This window comes from Ranitomeya imitator, chromosome 8 (assembly GCF_032444005.1).
Source record: "Ranitomeya imitator isolate aRanImi1 chromosome 8, aRanImi1.pri, whole genome shotgun sequence".
NCBI lineage: Eukaryota > Metazoa > Chordata > Amphibia > Anura > Dendrobatidae > Ranitomeya > Ranitomeya imitator.
Genome location: NC_091289.1, coordinates 162,523,433 through 162,544,913, shown reverse-complemented (window position 1 = coordinate 162,544,913; position 21,481 = coordinate 162,523,433). Strand labels below are relative to the sequence as shown.

Genomic DNA, 21,481 nt, shown 5'->3' with positions numbered 1-21,481 from the left:
GGGTTATTTTTTAAAATTTCATCAAGTTCTTGATTTTTTATTTAATCCAGAACCCGTCTGATATTTGGATTAGAGATGAAGCCATTGCTGTCTCGGGAATCACAAAGCAGTATTGCTAATCTGTAGCAGAAAGCTCTGGATGATCCATGGGGTCTCGTGCTGACCAGGGGCGATTTCAGTCCGGTTACCTGAGTAAAATGTGTTGATTTTGGCAAGCTCCTTCTCACATGTCTGGAAGAATTTCTCTTCAAACTTGGCAAAATAACGTTTCACGTTGTCCTCGTCGGTGACTGCAAGACAAAAAGGAAGGAGGACAGGACTGTGAGAACAAGGTGACCGGATAGCAATTATCACAAGCGTATGAGACAGATCAATAGGAAACCCAGGTCCTTAATGTCCTGGAAAGCTTGGGGATACGGGCAAGTCTACTACCTATATTCTGTAAAAGGAAGCGGTGGTCACGATCTTATACCATGTATGTAAAGGAGCTGTAATGCTGACTAAATCCTCACCCTTCTTGTAGAATCTGGTTTTGACGTTATAGAAATCCAGGGTTAAAATTTTATGCTAATGAGCTGCAAGTGCGGAGGCGCTGGACCCTGCCCCTACAGCTCTCCTGCGCTGGACCCTGCCCCTACAGCTCTCCTGCTCTGGACCCTGCCCCTACAGCTCTCCTGCGCTGGACCCTGCCCCTACAGCTCTCCTGCGCTGGACCCGGCCCCCACAGCTTTCCTGCGCTGGACCCTGCCCCCACAGCTCTCCTGCGCTGGACCCGGCCCCCACAGCTTTCCTGCGCTGGACCCTGCCCCTACAGCTCTCCTGCGCTGGACCCTGCCCCTACAGCTCTCCTGCGCTGGACCCTGCCCCTACAGCTCTCCTGCGCTGGACCCTGCCCCTACAGCTCTCCTGCGCTGGATCCTGCCCCTACAGCTCTCCTGCGCTGGACCCTGCCCCTACAGCTCTCCTGCGCTGGACCCGGCCCCTACAGCTCTCCTGCGCTGGACCCTGCCCCCACAGCTTTCCTGCGCTGGACCCTGCCCCCACAGCTCTCCTGCGCTGGACCCTGCCCCCACAGCTCTCCTGCGCTGGACACTGCCCCCACAGCTCTCCTGCGCTGGACCCTGCCCCCACAGCTCTCCTGCGCTGGACCCTGCCCCCACAGCTCTCCTGCGCTGGACCCTGCCCCCACAGCTCTCCTGCGCTGGACCCTGCCCCCACAGCTCTCCTGCGCTGGACCCTGCCCCCACAGCTCTCCTGCGCTGGACCCTGCCCCTACAGCTCTCCTGCGCAGGACCCTGCCCCCACAGCTCTCCTGCGCTGGACCCTGCCCCCACAGCTCTCCTGCGCTGGACCCTGCCCCCACAGCTCTCCTGCGCTGGACCCTGCCCCTACAGCTCTCCTGCCCGCTCCATATTTCCCACCCACCTCTGGTCTCTCTTGTATCGGTGACCTGTCTCCCATGCTGGAGATTTCACGTAAGCACCGCCATTGTCAAGGGTCGTCTCCCCAGAGGAGGTGCATGCGGGGATCAGTACTTCGGGGCTTGCACCCTAATCAGGACACTACTGCGCATGCACAGCACCAGGCAATGAGGCCACATGCGTGAAATCTTGGGCAGGGAAGGCAGGTCAGACAAGACGGGCCTGTCTAGCACTTACATAAAAACCACTGGATTTCTCCAATACATCAAAACAAAAGCAGAGTAAGGAATTAATCAGCATTAAAGAACTTTACACACATGCCATTACCCTGTTTCCCCGAAAATAAGACACCGTCTTATATTAATTTTTGCTCCGAAATTTGCACCATGTCTTATTTTCAGGGGGGGATGTCTTATTTTCTCAAGAAAAAGAATTGACAAATTCTTTTTGAACAAAAAAATTAACATTTATTAACATACAGTAGAATCAAATAAACTCTGAATCGTATCAAGAGTTTCTTGTTACTACCGTATAATTACGGTATTTCCAAGTACAACATGTAAAACAACGAATAATGGTTCATTTACTGATCTCAATATTTAATAACACAAAACAAGATTTATTCAATGACAACCATGTCATCATCTTCTGGAACATCATCATAACAATCCCCCCCCCCACCATCATGCCTTACTTTCGGGGGACGCCCTATTTTCGGGGAAACAGGGTAGTTTGGGGTATTAAATACTGATGACGTTTCCTTTAAAGAGGCTGTATAATCTTTCTTCAGGAGCACATCTCTCCCCTGCCTTTCAAGGTTTTTGCTTGCTGGTGGGAAAAGGAGGGTGGGCTCCGAAAAATTCCTCCATTCTTTGGAAAAGAGCAGGTTTTTAAAGAGAAGTAAATTACAAAGTTGATTGTTTTTCGACAAGCACTTTACAATTTTACCTACTTAAGGAGATGAAACAACCCCTTTAAAGCTCCTTTCTTATTGGAGAGAAATGGTTTAAGAGAAAGGTCTACAACATTCAATCCTGCGCTTGTCAAAAAGACGATTTTGCTGAAGTCAGACACAGCTAGTAAGACATTTATTGGGTTGCATTTCAAAGAGAGGGTTCTTATCTGTGGTGCGGACCACCATGTGATGTCCACATCCCCCCAACATGACTGTGAGCCACAAGTAACAATCATCTCTCCTAGGGTGCTTATCTGTGGTGCGGACCACCATGTGATGTCCACATCGCCCCGACATGACTGTGAGCCACAAGTAACCAGCATCTCTCCTAGGGGTCTTATGTGTGGTGCGGACCACCATGTGATGTCCACATCGCCCCGACAGGACTGTGAGCCACAAGTAACCAACATCTCTCCTAGGGTGCTTATCTGTGGTGCGGACCACCATGTGATGTCCACATTCCCCCAACATGACTGTGAGCCACAAGTAACCAGCATCTCTCCTAGGGGTCTTATCTGTGGTGCGGACCACCATGTGATGTCCACATCCCCCCGACATGACTGTGAGCCACAAGTAACCAGCATCTCTCCTAGGGGTCTTATCTGTGGTGCGGACCACCATGTGATGTCCACATTTCCCCAACATGACTGTGAGCCACAAGTAACCAGCATCTCTCCTAGGGGTCTTATCTGTGGTGCGGACCACCATGTGATGTTCACATCCCCCCGACATGACTGTGAGCCACAAGTAACCAGCATCTCTCCCTCTGGCAGCAAGTTGCATCCATGAACTGCTGCGAACAGTCATCTGTGCCGATCAGCACAACATTCCTCTCATTAACGGGGATGTCTGTGGCCAAGAAAGCCCAACATGTCTTCTAATAGATCTCCTACTGTCACTAAGATTTTGTGGAGTCTTAAATTACAAAACTGTTGCGCTATACCGGGACGGGTGCAGAATAAATCCATAAATAAAGCAGGTAAACTTGTCATTCAGGAGTTTTGAGAAGTTTACATAAAAGCTGTAATGACAGCCATATTGGTTAACACCCAGATTTCCAAAGAACATAAGTGGCGTCTGCAGAATAAATCAGATAGAGAGGACTCCGTGAACCTTTATTTTAAATGGATTTTTTTTTAAAAAGCACTCAAAATTCAAGGAGCCGATATTCTCAGTGTATGTGAGGATTTTATTATATTGGTCAGGCTCATAAAGAGCCACTGATCCAAACAAATGACACTATATGGTACATAACCCCAGCAGAGGAGCGCTCACACCGTACACTATATGGTACAAAACCTCAGCAGAGAAGCGCTCACACCGTACACTATATGGTACATAACCCAGCAGAGGAGCGCTCACACCGTACACTATATGGTACATAACCTCAGCAGAGGAGCGCTCACACCGTACACTATATGGTACATAACCCCAGCAGAGGAGCGCTCACACCGTACACTATATGGTACAAAACCTCAGCAGAGAAGCGCTCACACCGTACACTATATGGTACATAACCCAGCAGAGGAGCGCTCACACCGTACACTATATGGTACATAACCTCAGCAGAGGAGCGCTCACACCGTACACTATATGGTACATAACCCCAGCAGAGGAGCGCTCACACCGTACACTATATGGTACATAACCCAGCAGAGGAGCGCTCACACCGTACACTATATGGTACATAACCCCAGCAGAGGAGCGCTCACACCGTACACTATATGGTACATAACCCCAGCAGAGGAGCGCTCACACCGTACACTATATGGTGCATAACCCAGCAGAGGAGCGCTCACACCGTACACTATATGGTACATAACCTCAGCAGAGGAGCGCTCACACCGTACACTATATGGTGCATAACCCCAGCAGAGGAGCGCTCACACCGTACACTATATGGTACATAACCTCAGCAGAGGAGCGCTCACACCGTACACTATATGGTGCATAACCCCAGCAGAGCAGCGCTCACACCGTACACTATATGGTACATAACCCAGCAGAGCAGCGCTCACACCATACACTATATGGTGCATAACCCAGCAGAGCAGCACTCACACCATACACTATATGGTGCATAACCCCAGCAGAGGAGCGCTCACACCGTACACTATATGGTACATAACCCCAGCAGAGGAGCGCTCACACCGTACACTATATGGTGCATAACCCAGCAGAGGAGCGCTCACACCATACACTATATGGTACATAACCTCAGCAGAGGAGCGCTCACACCGTACACTATATGGTGCATAACCCCAGCAGAGGAGCGCTCACACCGTACACTATATGGTACATAACCTCAGCAGAGGAGCGCTCACACCGTACACTATATGGTGCATAACCCCAGCAGAGCAGCGCTCACACCGTACACTATATGGTGCATAACCCCAGGAGAGCAGCGCTCACACCGTACACTATATGGTACATAACCCAGCAGAGCAGCGCTCACACCGTACACTATATGGTACATAACCCAGCAGAGGAGCGCTCACACCGTACACTATATGGTGCATAACCCAGCAGAGGAGCGCTCACACCATACACTATATGGTGCATAACCCAGCAGAGCAGCACTCACACCATACACTATATGGTGCATAACCCCAGCAGAGGAGCGCTCACACCGTACACTATATGGTGCATAACCCCAGCAGAGGAGAGCTCACACCGTACACTATATGGTACATAACCCAGCAGAGCAGCGCTCACACCGTACACTATATGGTACATAACCCAGCAGAGCAGCGCTCACACCATACACTATATGGTGCATAACCCAGCAGAGCAGCGCTCACACCATACACTATATGGTGCATAACCTCAGCAGAGGAGCGCTCACACCGTACACTATATGGTGCATAACCCCAGCAGAGGAGAGCTCACACCGTACACTATATGGTACATAACCCAGCAGAGCAGCGCTCACACCATACAGTATATGGTACATAACCCAGCAGAGCAGCGCTCACACCATACACTATATGGTGCATAACCTCAGCAGAGGAGCGCTCACACTGTACACTATATGGTGCATAACCCCAGCAGAGGAGCGCTCACACCGTACACTATATGGTACATAATCCAGCAGAGGAGAGCTCACACCGTACACTATATGGTGCATAACCCAGCAGAGGAGCGCTCACACCGTACACTATATGGTACATAACCCCAGCAGAGGAGAGCTCACACCGTACACTATATGGTACATAACCCAGCAGAGGAGCGCTCACACCGTACACTATATGGTACATAACCCCAGCAGAGGAGCGCTCACACCGTACACTATATGGTGCAGAACCCCACCAGAGGAGCATCACACCGTACACTATATGGTACATAACCCCAGCAGAGGAGCGCTCACACCGTACACTATATGGTGCATAACCCAGCAGAGGAGCGCACACACCGTACACTATATGGTACATAACCCCAGCAGAGGAGCGCTCACACCGTACACTATATGGTGCATAACCCCAGCAGAGCAGCGCTCACACCATACACTATATGGTACATAACCCAGCAGAGGAGCGCTCACACCGTACACTATATGGTACATAACCCAGCAGAGGAGCGCTCACACCGTACACTATATGGTACATAACCCCAGCAGAGGAGCGTTCACACCGTACACTATATGGTACATAACCCCAGCAGAGGAGCGCTCACACCGTACACTATATGGTACATAACCCCAGCAGAGGAGCGTTCACACCGTACACTATATGGTACATAACCCCAGCAGAGGAGCGCTCACACCGTACACTATATGGTACATAACCCCAGCAGAGGAGCGCTCACACCGTACACTATATGGTACATAACCCAGCAGAGGAGCGCTCACACCGTACACTATATGGTACATAACCCAGCAGAGGAGCGCTCACACCGTACACTATATGGTACATAACCCCAGCAGAGGAGCGCTCACACCGTCCACAACACATCGCTGCCGTCTGCCACATTAACCAAGTGGGATTCTCACATGCAATGTGCTTATGATCACAGATACCAAGTCCTTCAGGTCTTTGCTCGAGGATCATCACAAATGTTAGCTTTTCTTGTGATGTAAAACTAACTCCACTACTAGTATAAAATAGATTTGCAAAAAAAAAAAGAAGGATGCTTAATAATAGAAGCTACTGGAGAAGGGCAAAGCTAATGTTTATCTCCGCCAATTCCCTTCCATCAGCTGCCATAGAACACGCCATGTTTCCGAGCAGCACGGCAAGGCCGTATCATGAAAACACGGAGATACGTTAGGAGCGCAGGTGTAGATGGAGAAGGGGAGGGCGAGGGACCATGTGGGTACAATCAGGGAGCGGAGCAGGAATGGAAGGCTGATACTCTACAGAATGGGAGATATCTACATACATAATGCTGCCTAATCCAGGACAACGTGCTTTATTCTTCCATGCACGTAAGAGCTGAATAATAAGCGTCAATTAGAGATGAGCTCATGGATTCGCAGGACTCTGGCCAGGTCAGCAGCACCTGGCGGGTAGACGGGGGGCTCACAAATCGCTTACCTTCTGGCGTTCGCGGTGCAGTATAAGGTTTGTCAGGGCAGGCACGACATGACCAACAGATGACGACGTGCCAGGGAAGCTGGGAGGTAAGAGATGTGCGGGCTCCCGTCTGGCCGCCAATCGATCAGCTCATTTTCAGTGTCAATGATACACACAAAGTGCTGTCTGGATTTTGACACACTAGTAGAAAATTAGGAGTTTATCGAGGGTGGTCGAATAGGAGGCCGATCACTGATAGTTGTGCAAAGATTGTGCCACTTTTGGCATTTTTATGATACCTAAAGGAGCGCAGACAGACGCATTCATTATAATTTATGCCATAAAAGTGCCATAAATCCCACCAGAAATGACACTTTCTGAAGATGGCACTCGAGCAGCAGAAACACTTGAAAACTTAAGAAGTTGTTATCTTTATAGATTCATTGCTTCTATCTGAAGTGTGTAACAACTTTCACGGTCCATTTACTTAGGGCGATTTTCAGAACGTTGACAAGCAGCGATCGACTACATACAAACATGTATCGACCGGTTATAACATAACGATGAATACGGATGGAAACAAAGTAATTATTAATGTGATCGCTCTGTCCCCATACAGCATCTTGTTAAGGGCAGCAGATCTTCCATTTACGCCACCAAAAAGCGATCCAAACACTTGACAAATTCACTTTTTTCCTGTATCATTGGGTGACAGGCCGATAATCGGGAATGAGCATTGTCAAATTTTGGCTCATCTAAAAGCTTTTACTGACCAAGAGCAACAACTCCGTCAGATGGAAGACTGGTGGGGCTAACAACCTGGCAACGAGGGCCTTGACAAGGATTTAAAAGGAAATCCACCTATAGGTGGCACTAGAGACACTTTATGGAGGAGCTAAAATCCAAACTACAGCACCAACTCTAGATAGAATACCGAAAAATAGGACAAAATCCACAACAATGGACTAAAATGGGATTACATGGAAAAAGGATCTATAAAAATGCAATTTACAGCAGACCAGATGGATTGCTCCCCAATAGAAAACTATAAGGATCATAGTAAATACTGTAGAAAAGCTCACAGAGATGGGGTTACGTGAGCAAAACAGGGAATGCCGAAAGCGTTCCATTTCCCTTTAATACAATCTTATAGCCTTGGTGTTTTCTGCATACACTGTTCCGCATTATTGAACACACATGCATAATGGTAGACGCTGCAGAGAAAAATGTATAAAAGCCGTGTGGCGTACGAGCTCTCCGGCAGCGGACGGCTAATACTTGCTGCCAGCCCTGTAACAAATGCGACATCTCACCAGCCGCTCTTTATTGCTTTTTTAATATCCGGATGAGTTCATGACTGCTCACGATTATAAAATACTGAAATAACAAGTGTACTCGCAGGAACACCACTCGATAATTGGTCAGCCGGGCCCCGTGAAGCGGGCGGTCCTGCCACTGACCTCTATTAGAGCGCACGCTGGGGGGTCCGATTATTGACGTTCGCTCTTAACATGTACAAAGGGAACAAAGGCCTGAATTATGCTCTGGTTGCCGCTGTAGAACGATATTAACATGAAAGATACAAACTGCGAAAAATCTGGGTTTCCGAAATGGAGAATGAATGATATTTTCATCCATGACCCTCAGCACAGGGCCTGTGTGTTATAGCCTGATTAATCAGACACTTCACTGGTATCTGAGGCACTAACCAATGCCCCCCGGGAACACACCACTAACCCCTGCCGTTTCGTAGATGTTGTGACTCCGCTATCCAGCCATCGTTATTTCGGCCCTTGTCAGAGTTGCTCAGATTTTTCCGCTTTGCCTCCTACCAGCACATTAACTTTAAGTACTTGGCTGCCTAATCTATCGCACCCCCTGACAGGTGCCATCATGTGGGGGTATTTCACTATAGAGCATCTTTAAATAAACCGATTCTACAGATATTTAGACAGGCTCCTCTTCATGTAGCGCGCTGTATAGCGGTCGTACATTTTTACCGCCATCTGACTAATGGTTATAAGTCGGCGATTTACTGAGCAAAGAGACAAACCAGTCCCCAAATCATCAATCCCATTCCTAGTCCGTCACGCACATAATCCTCGGTTCTGATGGGATGAAGTGCGAGAACAACAGATTTTAATGGACGAGTTCTAGACATATGTAGTAGTTGTTGATGGGTTGGTTGGCACGGCACTGGAATCTGTGGCACAATATCGGACATGGGCAATGGGTCCGGTCATGGCTTAGTCAGGGCAGAGCTTTTGACAGATTACGGGACTACGTGAAGAAGTCCTAACACTATTTCAGAATTATGGATAATTCATAGACTTTATATAATCTCGCTCTGCATTTTTTATGTTTTTTACCCAGACATGGTAAGAACAATGGATACTGAAAACACATCAGAAGACCTATACTGAACCGTGCACGCTCTGTGACAAAAACAGACTTCTAGGCAATAAACGAAATTAACAGGATACACAAACAGACCATTTATTATTCACCAGATTATAGACTGGACCAATTCTACAAGGCTAGACGTCTATCCAGCTTTCATCACTCAGTTTAATAATATTTTAAGATATCAGCCGGCACCTACTTGGGACATATTTAGGGAAAACGAAAATGATCTCCATTCTCTATATTAAAGAAATCATACATTCCTAAAATATAATCTATGATGCGTGTGCCTACTAGGAAGGGCCTGGACAAATAAATGGCCACTAAACATAAAAAGGAGCCTGTCGGCTCAAGTGGAGAGTATAAACTACGCTCATAGTCTTGTAGGAGATGTAGCATGTTTAAGTACATAAAATAAAAAAATCAAATCTTTAGTGATCTACTTGCTGCCTTCATTCTGAAGAAACTGAAATGTACGGTAATCGCATATCCTAATTAGGATGCTTGGTGTACCCTTGGTGTGGCCGAGAGACTAAATGCATCGTTCCCCACCCTTACGGCTGTTTGACATAATTAGTTTGCCTGCAGTGCGCACCGCCTGACAGCCTGAGCTTTACCTGCAAGCACCAGTGATGGAAGCGAGACTCGCGAGAGCATGCAAAACGGTGCACTGAGCCTCTTGGCTACACCAAGGGTGCACCAAGCATGAATTTAGGATATCAATTTAGTAAGAAAAGATGGAAGCCCATGCTCTACAATAACCAACAAGGTTGACTTGATTCTTTATAGAAGCATAGTCTTGGATCTGGCTGTGTTTCGCCTTCTAATGAAAGTTTGATAAGGCTTTATGTGCACCAGGAATGACAAAAGATTAGCAAGCTTTGTCCTTACATATTCTTTTACATTTCCTAAAGCCTGTGATCATAATGGAACATTTATTACTAATGAGCTACAGCAGGACAAGGAGGTCTCCGCTACAATTTTCTGGTGTGCCTTATTATACTGGCGTAAATGTCAAGATGTCCAAACTTCATGAACTACCGCCTACCACAATAACTCCTTGTCCTCGGTAAGAATTTGCCCACTACAAACAAAGTATCATGAAATAGGGAAGCTCTAATTCCATGTTTCTCCATAACAGTTGTATCTTTTTCATTTCACATCAAGACACCGAAGTCTCCAAAATATACTCCTGCCTCAAACTTCACACCTAGCATTTAAACTATGGAAATCCAGAAAGAGCAGTATGTGAGGGTCGGGATGTATGCGAGGGTCCGGATGCCGCTCCTGGGACTGACATTTGCAAATTACTCCTTTTCTTCAAATGAAACCTGGTGAGAACGCTAAAGTTCAGTTAGTTAATGGTGAAAGAAAAATAGCCGGTTTGGCAAAAACAGTAGAAGTGTCTGCCAGCCGCATAGAGACAAATTCCAGGCCTCCCACCAGCCCAAGCTTCTGGGCTCAGTCTCCGAGTAGGGCAAGAAATCTGCCCGGGTTACTGGACTGATTGCATTATTTCTGTGGACAGGAATCCATTAACGAAGCAGACAGGTAATGGGAAGCATCAAAGACGTAACCATTTCCTGAGTCCTCCAGCGAGCAGAATGTCTGCTTTTACAATGAGATATGGGAGCACCGCTGTTAAAAGGATCTTATACCAACTGATACAATTAGCAACTGAAGAAATGTGAATCGCAAGTCAATAGAACCAGTAATGCCATCAGCTCATCTGGAGTATCAAATACATAACATACGTGGAAAACAAGAGTAAGAATAAAAACTAGATGGTGACATCACACACAAAAGTAATAGCTAAACACAAAAAAGTAAGAAAACATATGAAGGCACTGATGTTGCCTCTCGAAATAACAAAGAATGCTTTATATGTGATTAGTGGGATTTTATTTCATTCTATGGAGCCCGTTTCTGGTTTTGACCATCTGTAGTTCAAAAAGGACCTTTTTAAATATCCGGTAAAAGAGTTGCATTACTTCACCACTTTTTATATGGTGACAGGTCCTCTCTAAAAAGTGCAACATTTATCATATTGGTTTATGCTGGTTTACAAACCTGCCTTACATTACAGTTGTGGCCAAAAGTATTGACACCCCTGCAATTCTGTCAGATAATATTCAGTTTCTTCATGAAAATGATTGCAAACACAAATTCTTTGATATTATTATCTTCATTTAATTTGTCTTGAATTAAAAAACACAAAAGGAATTGTCCTAAAGCCAAATTGGATATAATTCCACACCAAACATAAAAAAGGGGGTGGACAAAAGCATTGGCACTGTTCGAAAAATCATGTGATGCTTCTCTAATTTGTGTAATTAACAGCACCTGTAACTTACCTGTGGCACCTAACAGGTGTTGGCAATAACTAAATCACACTTGCAGCCAGTTGACATAGATTAAAGTTGACTCAACCTCTGTCCTGTGTCCTTGTGTGTACCACATTGAGCATGGAGAAAAGAAAGAAGACCAAAGAACTGTCTGAGGACTTGAGAAACCAAATTGTGAGGAAGCATGAGCAATCTGAAGGCTACAAGTCCATCTCCAAAGACCTGAATGTTCCTGTGTCTACCGTGCGCAGTGTCATCAAGACGTTTAACCCCTTAGTGACCGAGCCAAATTTTTGAAATCTGACCAGTGTCACTTTATGTGGTAATAACTCTGCAACGCTTCAACAAATCCCAGTGATTTTGAGACTGTTTTTTCGTGACACATTATACTTTATGATAATGGTAAATTTAGTTCAACATTTTTTGTGTTTATTTATAAAAAATATAAAAAATTTGAGAAAAATGTTAAAAAATTAGCAATTTTCTAAATTTGAATGATTATCCCTTTAATCCAGATAGTCATACAACAGCAAACCATTAATAAATAACATTTCCCACATGTCTGCTTTACATCAGCACCATTTGTAAAATGTTATTTTATTTTGTTAGCATTTTAGGAGGTTTAAAAATGTAGCAGCAATTTTTTATTTTTTCAAAGAAATTTACCACATTTATGTTTTTAGGGACTTATCCATGTTTGAAGTGACTTTAGGGGTCCCATATATTGGGAAACCCCCAAACGTGATACCATTTTAAAAAAAGCACCCCTAAACATATTGAAAACTGCTGTCAGGTAGTTTATTAACCCTTCAGGTGCTTTACAGGAATTAATGCAAAGTGGCATGACGGAAATGAAAATGTGTATTTTTACCACCTAAATGTTGCTAACTTCTAAACAGATTACTACAGCTGTCAGACTCTAAGGCCGCTATTTGGTCATCAATTGCCATCGCAAACATCAGGACAACAAAATCATCATCTGAGGGCACCAATTGGGATAAAGAAGAAGCTCCCACACTCTGTTAACCATTTATAATGATGTAGTCACTATTGACAGCAGCATCTAAGAGGTTAAACAGATTTAGAAGGTGCAAATACTGATCGTGGCTGATACAGCAAGTTGTCAGCTATAGTGTACAACCAACAGCTGCTGGATTGTCATCTGTATGGGGAGGCTATTCTCTTATATCTCAGGTCAGTTAAAAGACGTATTGGCGGTCATTAAGGGGTTAAAGCCCATGGCACTGTGGCTAACCTCCCTAGATGTGGACGGAAAAGAAAAATTGACAAGAGAGATTTCAACGCAAGATTGTGCGGAAGTTGGATAATGAACCTCGACTAACATCCAAACAAGTTCAAGCTGCCCTGCAGTCCGAGGGTACAACAGTGTCAACCCATACTATCTGTCGGCGTCTGAATGAAAAGGGACTGTATGGTAGGAGACCCAGGAAGACCCCACTTTCTACCCCGAGACATAAAAAAGCCAGGCTGGAGTTTGCCAAAACTTACCTGAAAAAGCCTAAAACGTTTTGGAAGAATGTTCTCTGGTCAGATGAGACAAAAGTAGAGCTTTTTGGGCAAAGGCATCAACAGAGTTTACAGGAGAAAAAAAGAGGCATTCAAAGAAAAGAACACGGTCCCTACAGTCAAACATGGTGGAGGTCCGCTGATGTTTTGGGGTTGCTTTGCTGCCTCTGGCACTGGACTGCTTGACCGTGTGCATGGCATTATGAAGTCTGAAGACTACCAACAAATTTTGCAGCATAATGTAGGGCCCAGTGTGAGAAAGCTGGTCTCCCTCAGAGGTCATGGGTCTTCCAGCAGGACAATGACCCAAAACACACTTCAAAAGCACTAAAAAATGGTTTGAGAGAAAGCACTGGAGACTTCTAAGGTGGCCAGCAATGAGTCCAGACCTGAATCCCATAGAACACCTGTGGAGAGATCTAAAAACGGCAGTTTGGAGAAGGCACCCTTCAAATATCAGGGACCTGGAGCAGTTTGCCAAAGACGAATGGTCTAAAATTCCAGCTGAGCATTGTACGAAACTCATTGATGGTTACCGGAAGCGGTTGGTCGCAGTTATTTTGTCTAAAGGTTGTGCAACCAAGTATTAGGCTGAGGGTGCCAATACTTTTGTCTTGCCCATTTTTGGAGTTTTGTGTGAAATGATCAATGTTTAGCTTTTTGCTTCATTCTCTTGTGTTTTTTTTTTTTCATTTGAGACAAATTAAATGAAGATAATAATACCAAAGAATTTGTGATTGCAATCATTTTCAGGAAGAAACTGAGTATTATCTGACAGAATTGCAGGGGTGTCAATACTTTTGGCCACAACTGTAAAGGTACCGTCACACTGAACGATATCGCTAGCGATCCGTGACGTTGCAGCGTCCTGGATAGCGATATCGTTGAGTTTGACAGGCAGCAGCGATCAGGATCCTGCTGTGCCATCGTTGGTCGGAGCAGAAAGTCCAGAACTTTATTTCGTCGCTGGACCTCCTGCAGACATCGCTGAATTGGCGTGTGTGACGCCGATTCAGCGATGCCTTCACTGGTAACCAGGGTAAACATCGGGTTACTAAGCGCAGGGCCGTGCTTAGTAACCCGATGTTTACCCTGGTTACCAGCGTAAACGTAAAAAAAAAAAAAAAAAAAAACACTACATACTTACCTTCCGCTGTCTGTCCCCGGCGCTGTGCTTCTCTGCACTGTGAGCGCCGGCCAGCCGGAAAGCAGAGCACAGTGACGTCACCGCTGTGCTTTCCGGCTGGCTCTCACAGTCAGTGCAGAGAAGCACAGCGCCGAAGGACAGACACCGGAATGTAAGTATGTAGTGTTTTTTTTACGTTTACGCTGGTAACCAGGGTAAACATCGGGTTACTAAGCGCGGCCCTGCGCTTAGTAACCCGATGTTTACCCTGGTTACCAGGGGACTTCGGCATCGTTGGTCGCTGGAGAGCTGTCTGTGTGACAGCTCTCCAGCGACCAAACAGTGACGCTGCAGCGATCGGGATCGTTGTCTGGATCGCTGCAGCGTCGCTTAATGTGACGGTACCTTAAGTCTGTCTAGTCTAAGTTCATGCCACTTATTAGTTTCCTTTGTTCCAAAAATGTGCCCCAGAATTTGAGCATGGTTGTCAGACAAGTTGGAAAAAAAAAAAGGGTCAAACGCATAAATATAGTTCAAGTTATTAAAGATTATATGGATCAAAATACTTGAAAACTCTAGCACAAGTATCACGTTTACACTATGTGATGCAAACAATAGGCAACAAGCTTGCCGATCGGAGCTTACATGGGCCAACCAGGCTTCAGATGGTCAATGAATGATGTGTAATATGATTCGGTAACATAGGCTGTCATTTCTCGGCTATACCGGACCGTGCACTGCCGAGAACAAAGATATTTTGTGCAAAACAAAAGATTATTTACCCCAACGAAAAAGCATTTAGTCAGATCGGCAACCTGTTTAGATTGCACACTTATCGTAAAACGAGCATTCCTAGTAACCAGGGCTAAAGAGCCGGTAAGACAAACCTCAAACTCAGACGCTTCAATTGCCCTGACTCCAACTCCACAGCCCTGGTCACTACTGAGCATGTGCATAAAGTGCAGCACAGATTCATCTCCACTAAATGCCGAGATCCCTAGATCAGGAACAAAACAGACATTTATACGACATTTCATATCTTTACCAAATTCTTAAGAAACCATTCACAGAACATCCTGCATAGTATTAATGTACCCAATATATTATATATTTTAGAAGTCAGTCCATTTTATTCTAACTCCACCGAAATGGATACCGACTCAGACTCTATAGCCATGACTCTAACTCCCCACAACAGGTACTGTAAGTTGCATATTACATGTTTGGGATGACAGCTGGTTGCACACAATAAGGTGTTACCTGCTATAGATCTTATAAAAATATTAGTATGACCCTTATGTTGGATAGGATGCCTATTTAAAGAGATATGAAAAAAAGAAACACAAGTAGAATGACTGGAATGTGTGAAAGAGATATTTTTAGAGTTGTTAAAATATTTGGTAAAAAAAGATTGGACACAAAAGGATTATGTACATTGTATAGATATTTCTCGTCACACAAATTAATTTATATGTTGACCAACGTGGGGAGAATTGTGCCCCCATGTCGCTACAAACAAAAAATTTTTACAAAAAAGAAAAACAATTGTTGGTTAAAAGAAAATGAGTGGCATCAATAATAAATGTCTGTATTTCATCAGAATGATGAGTATGTTTTTTCAGTTGGTCGGTGAATGCCACTAGGGCTAAATGGTGCGGTATAGATGTATAGAACGTATTTACATCGCACATTAACCAAATAATCCTCTCTTGCCAGTGGACATTATCCGTAGCATTTAACACGCTTGGAGTGTAACTAGGTGATGACGGTACCAGGGGTTGGAGTCTTTCATCCAGCCACTCGCAAAGGATTTCCAATAGAAAGTCAATGACTGACAGCCAATGGCCGACAATCTGAGGAGTATTGAGGAGATTGCTTATGCATATGGAGGGCTGAAACTGGTCCTACACATAAGGTACCCATCAGCTGAAACAAATTCAGGCATCAGCCATCTCTATTAAAGAGGCTGTCGAGTCTTAAACTACAAGTCATCAGTCACTATGGGACTGCAGACTTGTGAATCCTCACGTCACGGGTACTGCACATTGTGATGATTGTCTGGTGACATAAGATTGCACATATTCGATATACATACTCCAGGCCACATTCTGACTAGACGTGCAAGCATGCTGAGATAGGCTGGAAACAATCTAGTAGGAGTGTGGCCAGGAGTATACATATCGCCTACTTGCTGTCACATGGCCGCTGCTCCTAGCGCCGGCAGTGGAGAGTGCAGCAGATCGGAGGTCGATTAAAGAATTGGCTAGTCGAAATACTTGTGAAACTGAGTCAGTCAATCCAAAACTGACTGTTTATTTTAAAGAAGTTGTGCACAACTCGGACAACCTCTTGTCATACCTCTCGCTTGGTCCCCATAAAACAGGGTGGATAAAAATCAATGTTTTTTTTTTTTTTTTTTAAATCAACAACAACAAAAAAAAATTCGGATTTTTTTTTATTTAAATCGGATTTTTTTCAATAAACTGCTTTTTGAGGAAAATATTTTACCATCCAAAGGTTCTTCCATCATGAGATAAAGCCGAGTTGTTTAACTCAGTAGAATAAAGGCTGTATATGTGTAACATTCACAATGCCATGCTCTTCCAGAGGTTTCTGTAGGATTAGTGGGCAGTTTCTCTCCTATATTATCACAGACGCTCGCTTTACTTACGCAGTTCTCAAAACTGAATTTGACTCCGCAGAGGTCCCAGCCTCTTCTTCACGGCAAAAATGTTACAACATGAACAGAGTTGAGAAAAAGACCTTAATCCTATTGTTCTACAAACCTATGAATACAGAATCAACCCCTTCAGTGCCAAGTCCAAGAAGTTAGACAATATGTTTCTGATTGTTTGGAGTGGAATAAATCTGCATAACACAAGAAGAATGTGAATCTAAGTGTGAGGGGGAGGAAGGGCAAGCAGACAAGAAAATGAAAGTGAAACTTTGAGCACAATACTGCAGCATAGCCACAGACAGACAAGTCTGGATCTGTTTGTGTGTACGATCTGAGGTTTATTACATTCTTTCCTTATAATGCCAGCAGGCCGTAAAAGAGACCCAGTTTGGGAATATTTTAATGAAGCTCCTTCGCCTATCGGTAAGGCAGGCATGCATGCAAACGATGCAACAAAGAGATGCAAGGCCTGGTGGCGCGAATGAGGCAACATCATGAGAAGTGCGGTGATGAAGATGACCAAAGAAACACTTCTGAACAGGCAGGATCTTCAGGTTGGTAAACATTTTTATTGAATCCTATTTCTAAAGACTGAACTGTCATGTGTGAGAAAAATTATATTTCTTATTATTACTGCATGTTACTGTCATTTGGTACAGTTATGAAGAAAAACAAATATTCCTTTTGGGGCAGGGGCAGTGATGTGTTGTGTACAATAAGCAGAAATTGTATAAACAATAAAATAACAGCATTGACTTTTTTGTTTAGGGGAATTCATGGATTCTGGAAACTATCCACCTCCAAGATCACCATCATCCTGTTCTACAGTTTCAGAGTTATCCATCCAGGATAGTGCTTCATTAGCAGCAGCATCATCATCAGACACCCACAGCCACATATCACCATCACCCAAAAGGAAGAAAAAACCTTTACCTCCTGGAACCACCATAGATAGGTTTGTGATAAGAACTAGCAGATTAGAAAAAGAGTTGATTGATGAAAAGATTGCCCAGTTTATTTATGCAACAAACTCTTCTTTCCGTCTGACTGAGAACCCACATTTCATTAATATGGTTCAGTCACTGAGACCAGGATACAGTCCACCCAGCAGAGCTGATGTTGCAGGGAAACTGCTGGTTCAAGTGTATGACAGAGAAATGGAGCAATGTGCAACAGCTCTGGAGGGTAAAATTGTTAACCTAAGTATTGATGGGTGGAGTACGCAGTTTGGTCACTGACAATGCTGCAAACGTATCCAAGATGAGAAGAGATTTAGAAGAGCAGGGAGGGAATACAAAGCTGCTAATAACATATGGTTGCAGTGCTCATTTGCTGCACCTCTTAGCCAAAGACTTAAGTGTTCCAAAAAATAAAGGCTAATGTTGTTGAAATTGCTAAATACTTCCGTAATAATCATTTTGCTGCAGCAGCTCTGAAAAGGATGGGTGGAACCAAGCTAACGCTCCCACAAGATGTTAGATGGAACGCTGTGGTGGACTGTTTTGAGCAGTATATCAAAAACTGGCCTATTCTGATGACACTTTGTGAAGAAAATTGAGATAAAATAGATGGCACTGTCACTGCCAAAATCCTCAACATTGGGCTTAAGAGAAATGTTGAACATATGCTGAGCTTCCTGAAACCCATCTCTCAAGCTTTAAACAAAATACAGAAAAATAGCTGTTTTATTGCGGATGCTGTTGAGAATTTGGAAGGAACTGAGTGAACACTTAAAAACAGAACTACACATGGACAGAATTAAATTACAAGCAGTAAACAAACGAATGGGACAAGCACTGACTCCAGCTCATTTTTTGGCAAATATTGTCAATATCAGGGTCAAAACCTAAGTGCTGAGGAAGAGGAGTTAGCTATGACATGGGTATCCAGCAATCATCCATCTTTAATGCCAACTATAATAAACTTCAGAGCTAAGGGGGAACCATTCAAGAAATATATGTTTGCTGAAGATATTTTAAGGAAGGTCACACCAGTAAACTGGTGGAAGTCACTTAAGCGCTTGGATTTAGAGACTGTTCAAGTAATGATTTCACTTTTAACAGCAGTAGCTTCTTCTGCAGGCGTTGAAAGAATATTCTCTTCCTTTGGACTCATTCATTCTAAATTGAGAAATCGGTTGGGACCCAATAAAGCAGGAAAGCTTGTTTTTCTTTTCCAGATTATGAATAGGAACAAAGAAGAAGATGATGATGAAGATGACAACAAGTTAGCTACAGAGGACAGCAGGGACAGTAGTATTTAAGTTTTTCATGTGTCGGCTGGGCTGACAGTCTAAGTTTCTTATAATATATATATATTTTGTTTAGCCAAATTAGTTAACAAACATGGATGTTTGTTTAAGCAAATAACTTATGCTGTAATGTTGTTATTGTTTCAGTTGAATAAATCTATTTAAATTGTTATTAAGGTCAGGATTATTTTTCTCCTTCCTAAGTACAACAGAACAGTGGTGTCCAAATATGAATGCTTAACCCATTAAACTGGGGAGAAAAAAGTAATATAAAAAGTGATTCTAAAAATCTTCATCTACTTGCATGTTAAAGTAGCAAGAACTAGTTTAGGTAGAAACTTTGATTTAAATCACTGATTTAAATCAAGCCTTACTGACTAGTGATTTAAATCGTGATTTAATCGTAAATCAGTTAGATTTAAATCAAATCCACCCTGCCATAAAATAATAAATCTTATACTCCCCTCCCATGCCATCGCCGTTCCCATGGTGCTGGCACTCTCTCTCCCCAGGGCTCCTGTCCGGTTGTTGTGACATGTGACCCCGGCACCCAATCAGTGCTGGCTGTCTGTCCCAGTCTCCTGTCGAAATTGAGCATGAAGAAAAAGCAGAGATCAGCTTCCTCTTCATGTTCGATTTGTCGGAAGGCGGGAGGACAGTGACACCAGCGCTGATTGGCCGCCGGCATCATGGCACATCCACACGGGAGCCCCGGGAGAGCAAGTACCACCACCGCGGGAGTCACAAAGCAACATGGGAGGGGAAAAAGCATTTTCACAGTACTCCCCAGAGTATCATAGGACTATGTGTGGCAGGTTCAATGTGGCTGAAGTGGGAACAATGCCGACACAGGAAGGGATTATAAGTTTTGTTGCTTTATGGGGGCCAAGCATTTTGATCAAAAAGGGGTGGTCCTAGTAGGGGACAACCTCTTTAAGCACACAGGCTTACAGGAAATATAGCCCCTATAAAAATAATTTTAGTGTCCTATTCATTGCCTCTGTTTTGCAAAGACCGAATGTGATTGAAATCTGGTAATTAGTGCGCCCGCTGTTATGTTTGCTAATGACAGGTGTTAAGAAGGCAATCCAGAAACACAGTGTGCTTAGCGATCAGAGCGCACACAGTGATCTGACAAATACCCAAAAATACAAGAACGAGCTCTGAGACGTGGAAACTCTGTAGACTGCACACCTGATCCTATCCTAAACACAACTAAAAGCGGCTGTGGATTGCGCCTAACAACTACCTAGGCAACTCGGCACAGCCTAAGAAACTAGCTAGCCTGAAGATAGAAAAATAGGCCTGACTTGCCCCAGAGAAATTCCCCAAAGGAAAAGGCAGCCCCCCACATATAATGACTGTGAGTAAGATGAAAAGACAAAACGTAGGGATGAAATAGATTCAGCAAAGTGGGGCCCGATATTCTAGGACAGAGCGAGGACAGTAAAGCGAACTTTGCAGTCTACAAAAAACCCTAAAGCAAAACCACGCAAAGGGGGCAAAAAAAAACCCACCGTGCCGAACTAACGGCACGGCGGTACACCCTTTGCGTCTCAGAGCTTCCAGCAAAACAAAAGACAAGCTGGACAGAAAAAAAGCAACAAAAAAGCAAAAAGCACTTAGCTATACAGAGCAGCAGGTCACAGGAACAATCAGGAGAAGCTCAGATCCAACACTGAAACATTGACAAGGAGCAAGGATAGCAGCATCAGGCGGAGTTAAGTAATGAAGCAGTTAACGAGCTCACCAGAACACCTGAGGGAGGAAGCTCAGAAGCTGCAGTACCACTTGTGACCACAGGAGTGAATTCAGCCACAGAATTCACAACAGTACCCCCCCCTTGAGGAGGGGTCACCGAACCCTCACCAGAGCCCCCAGGCCGACCAGGATGAGCCGCATGAAAGGCACGAACAAGATCGGAAGCATGAACATCAGAGGCAAAAACCCAGGAATTATCTTCCTGAGCATAACCCTTCCATTTAACCAGATACTGGAGTTTCCGTCTAGAAACACGAGAATCCAAAATCTTCTCCACAATATACTCCAATTCCCCCTCCACCAAAACCGGGGCAGGAGGCTCAACAGATGGAACCATAGGTGCCACGTATCTCCGCAACAACGACCTATGGAATACATTATGTATGGAAAAGGAGTCTGAGAGGGTCAAACGAAAAGACACAGGATTGAGAACCTCAGAAATCCTATACGGACCAATAAAACGAGGTTTAAATTTAGGAGAGGAAACCTTCATAGGAATATGAC

The 21,481-nt window shown here is 44.4% G+C and overlaps 1 protein-coding gene across 1 annotated transcript in view; it reads right to left on the bottom strand.

Moving 5' to 3' along the window:
- XPR1 (xenotropic and polytropic retrovirus receptor 1) overlaps positions 1-21,481 on the bottom strand; it is a 147,017-nt gene that overhangs the window by 25,631 nt on the left and 99,905 nt on the right. Inside the window, exon 3 of the mRNA XM_069737723.1 lies at positions 189-290. Within this exon, the coding sequence (XP_069593824.1) occupies positions 189-290 (102 nt within the window). The remainder of the gene's footprint in view (positions 1-188; positions 291-21,481) is intronic.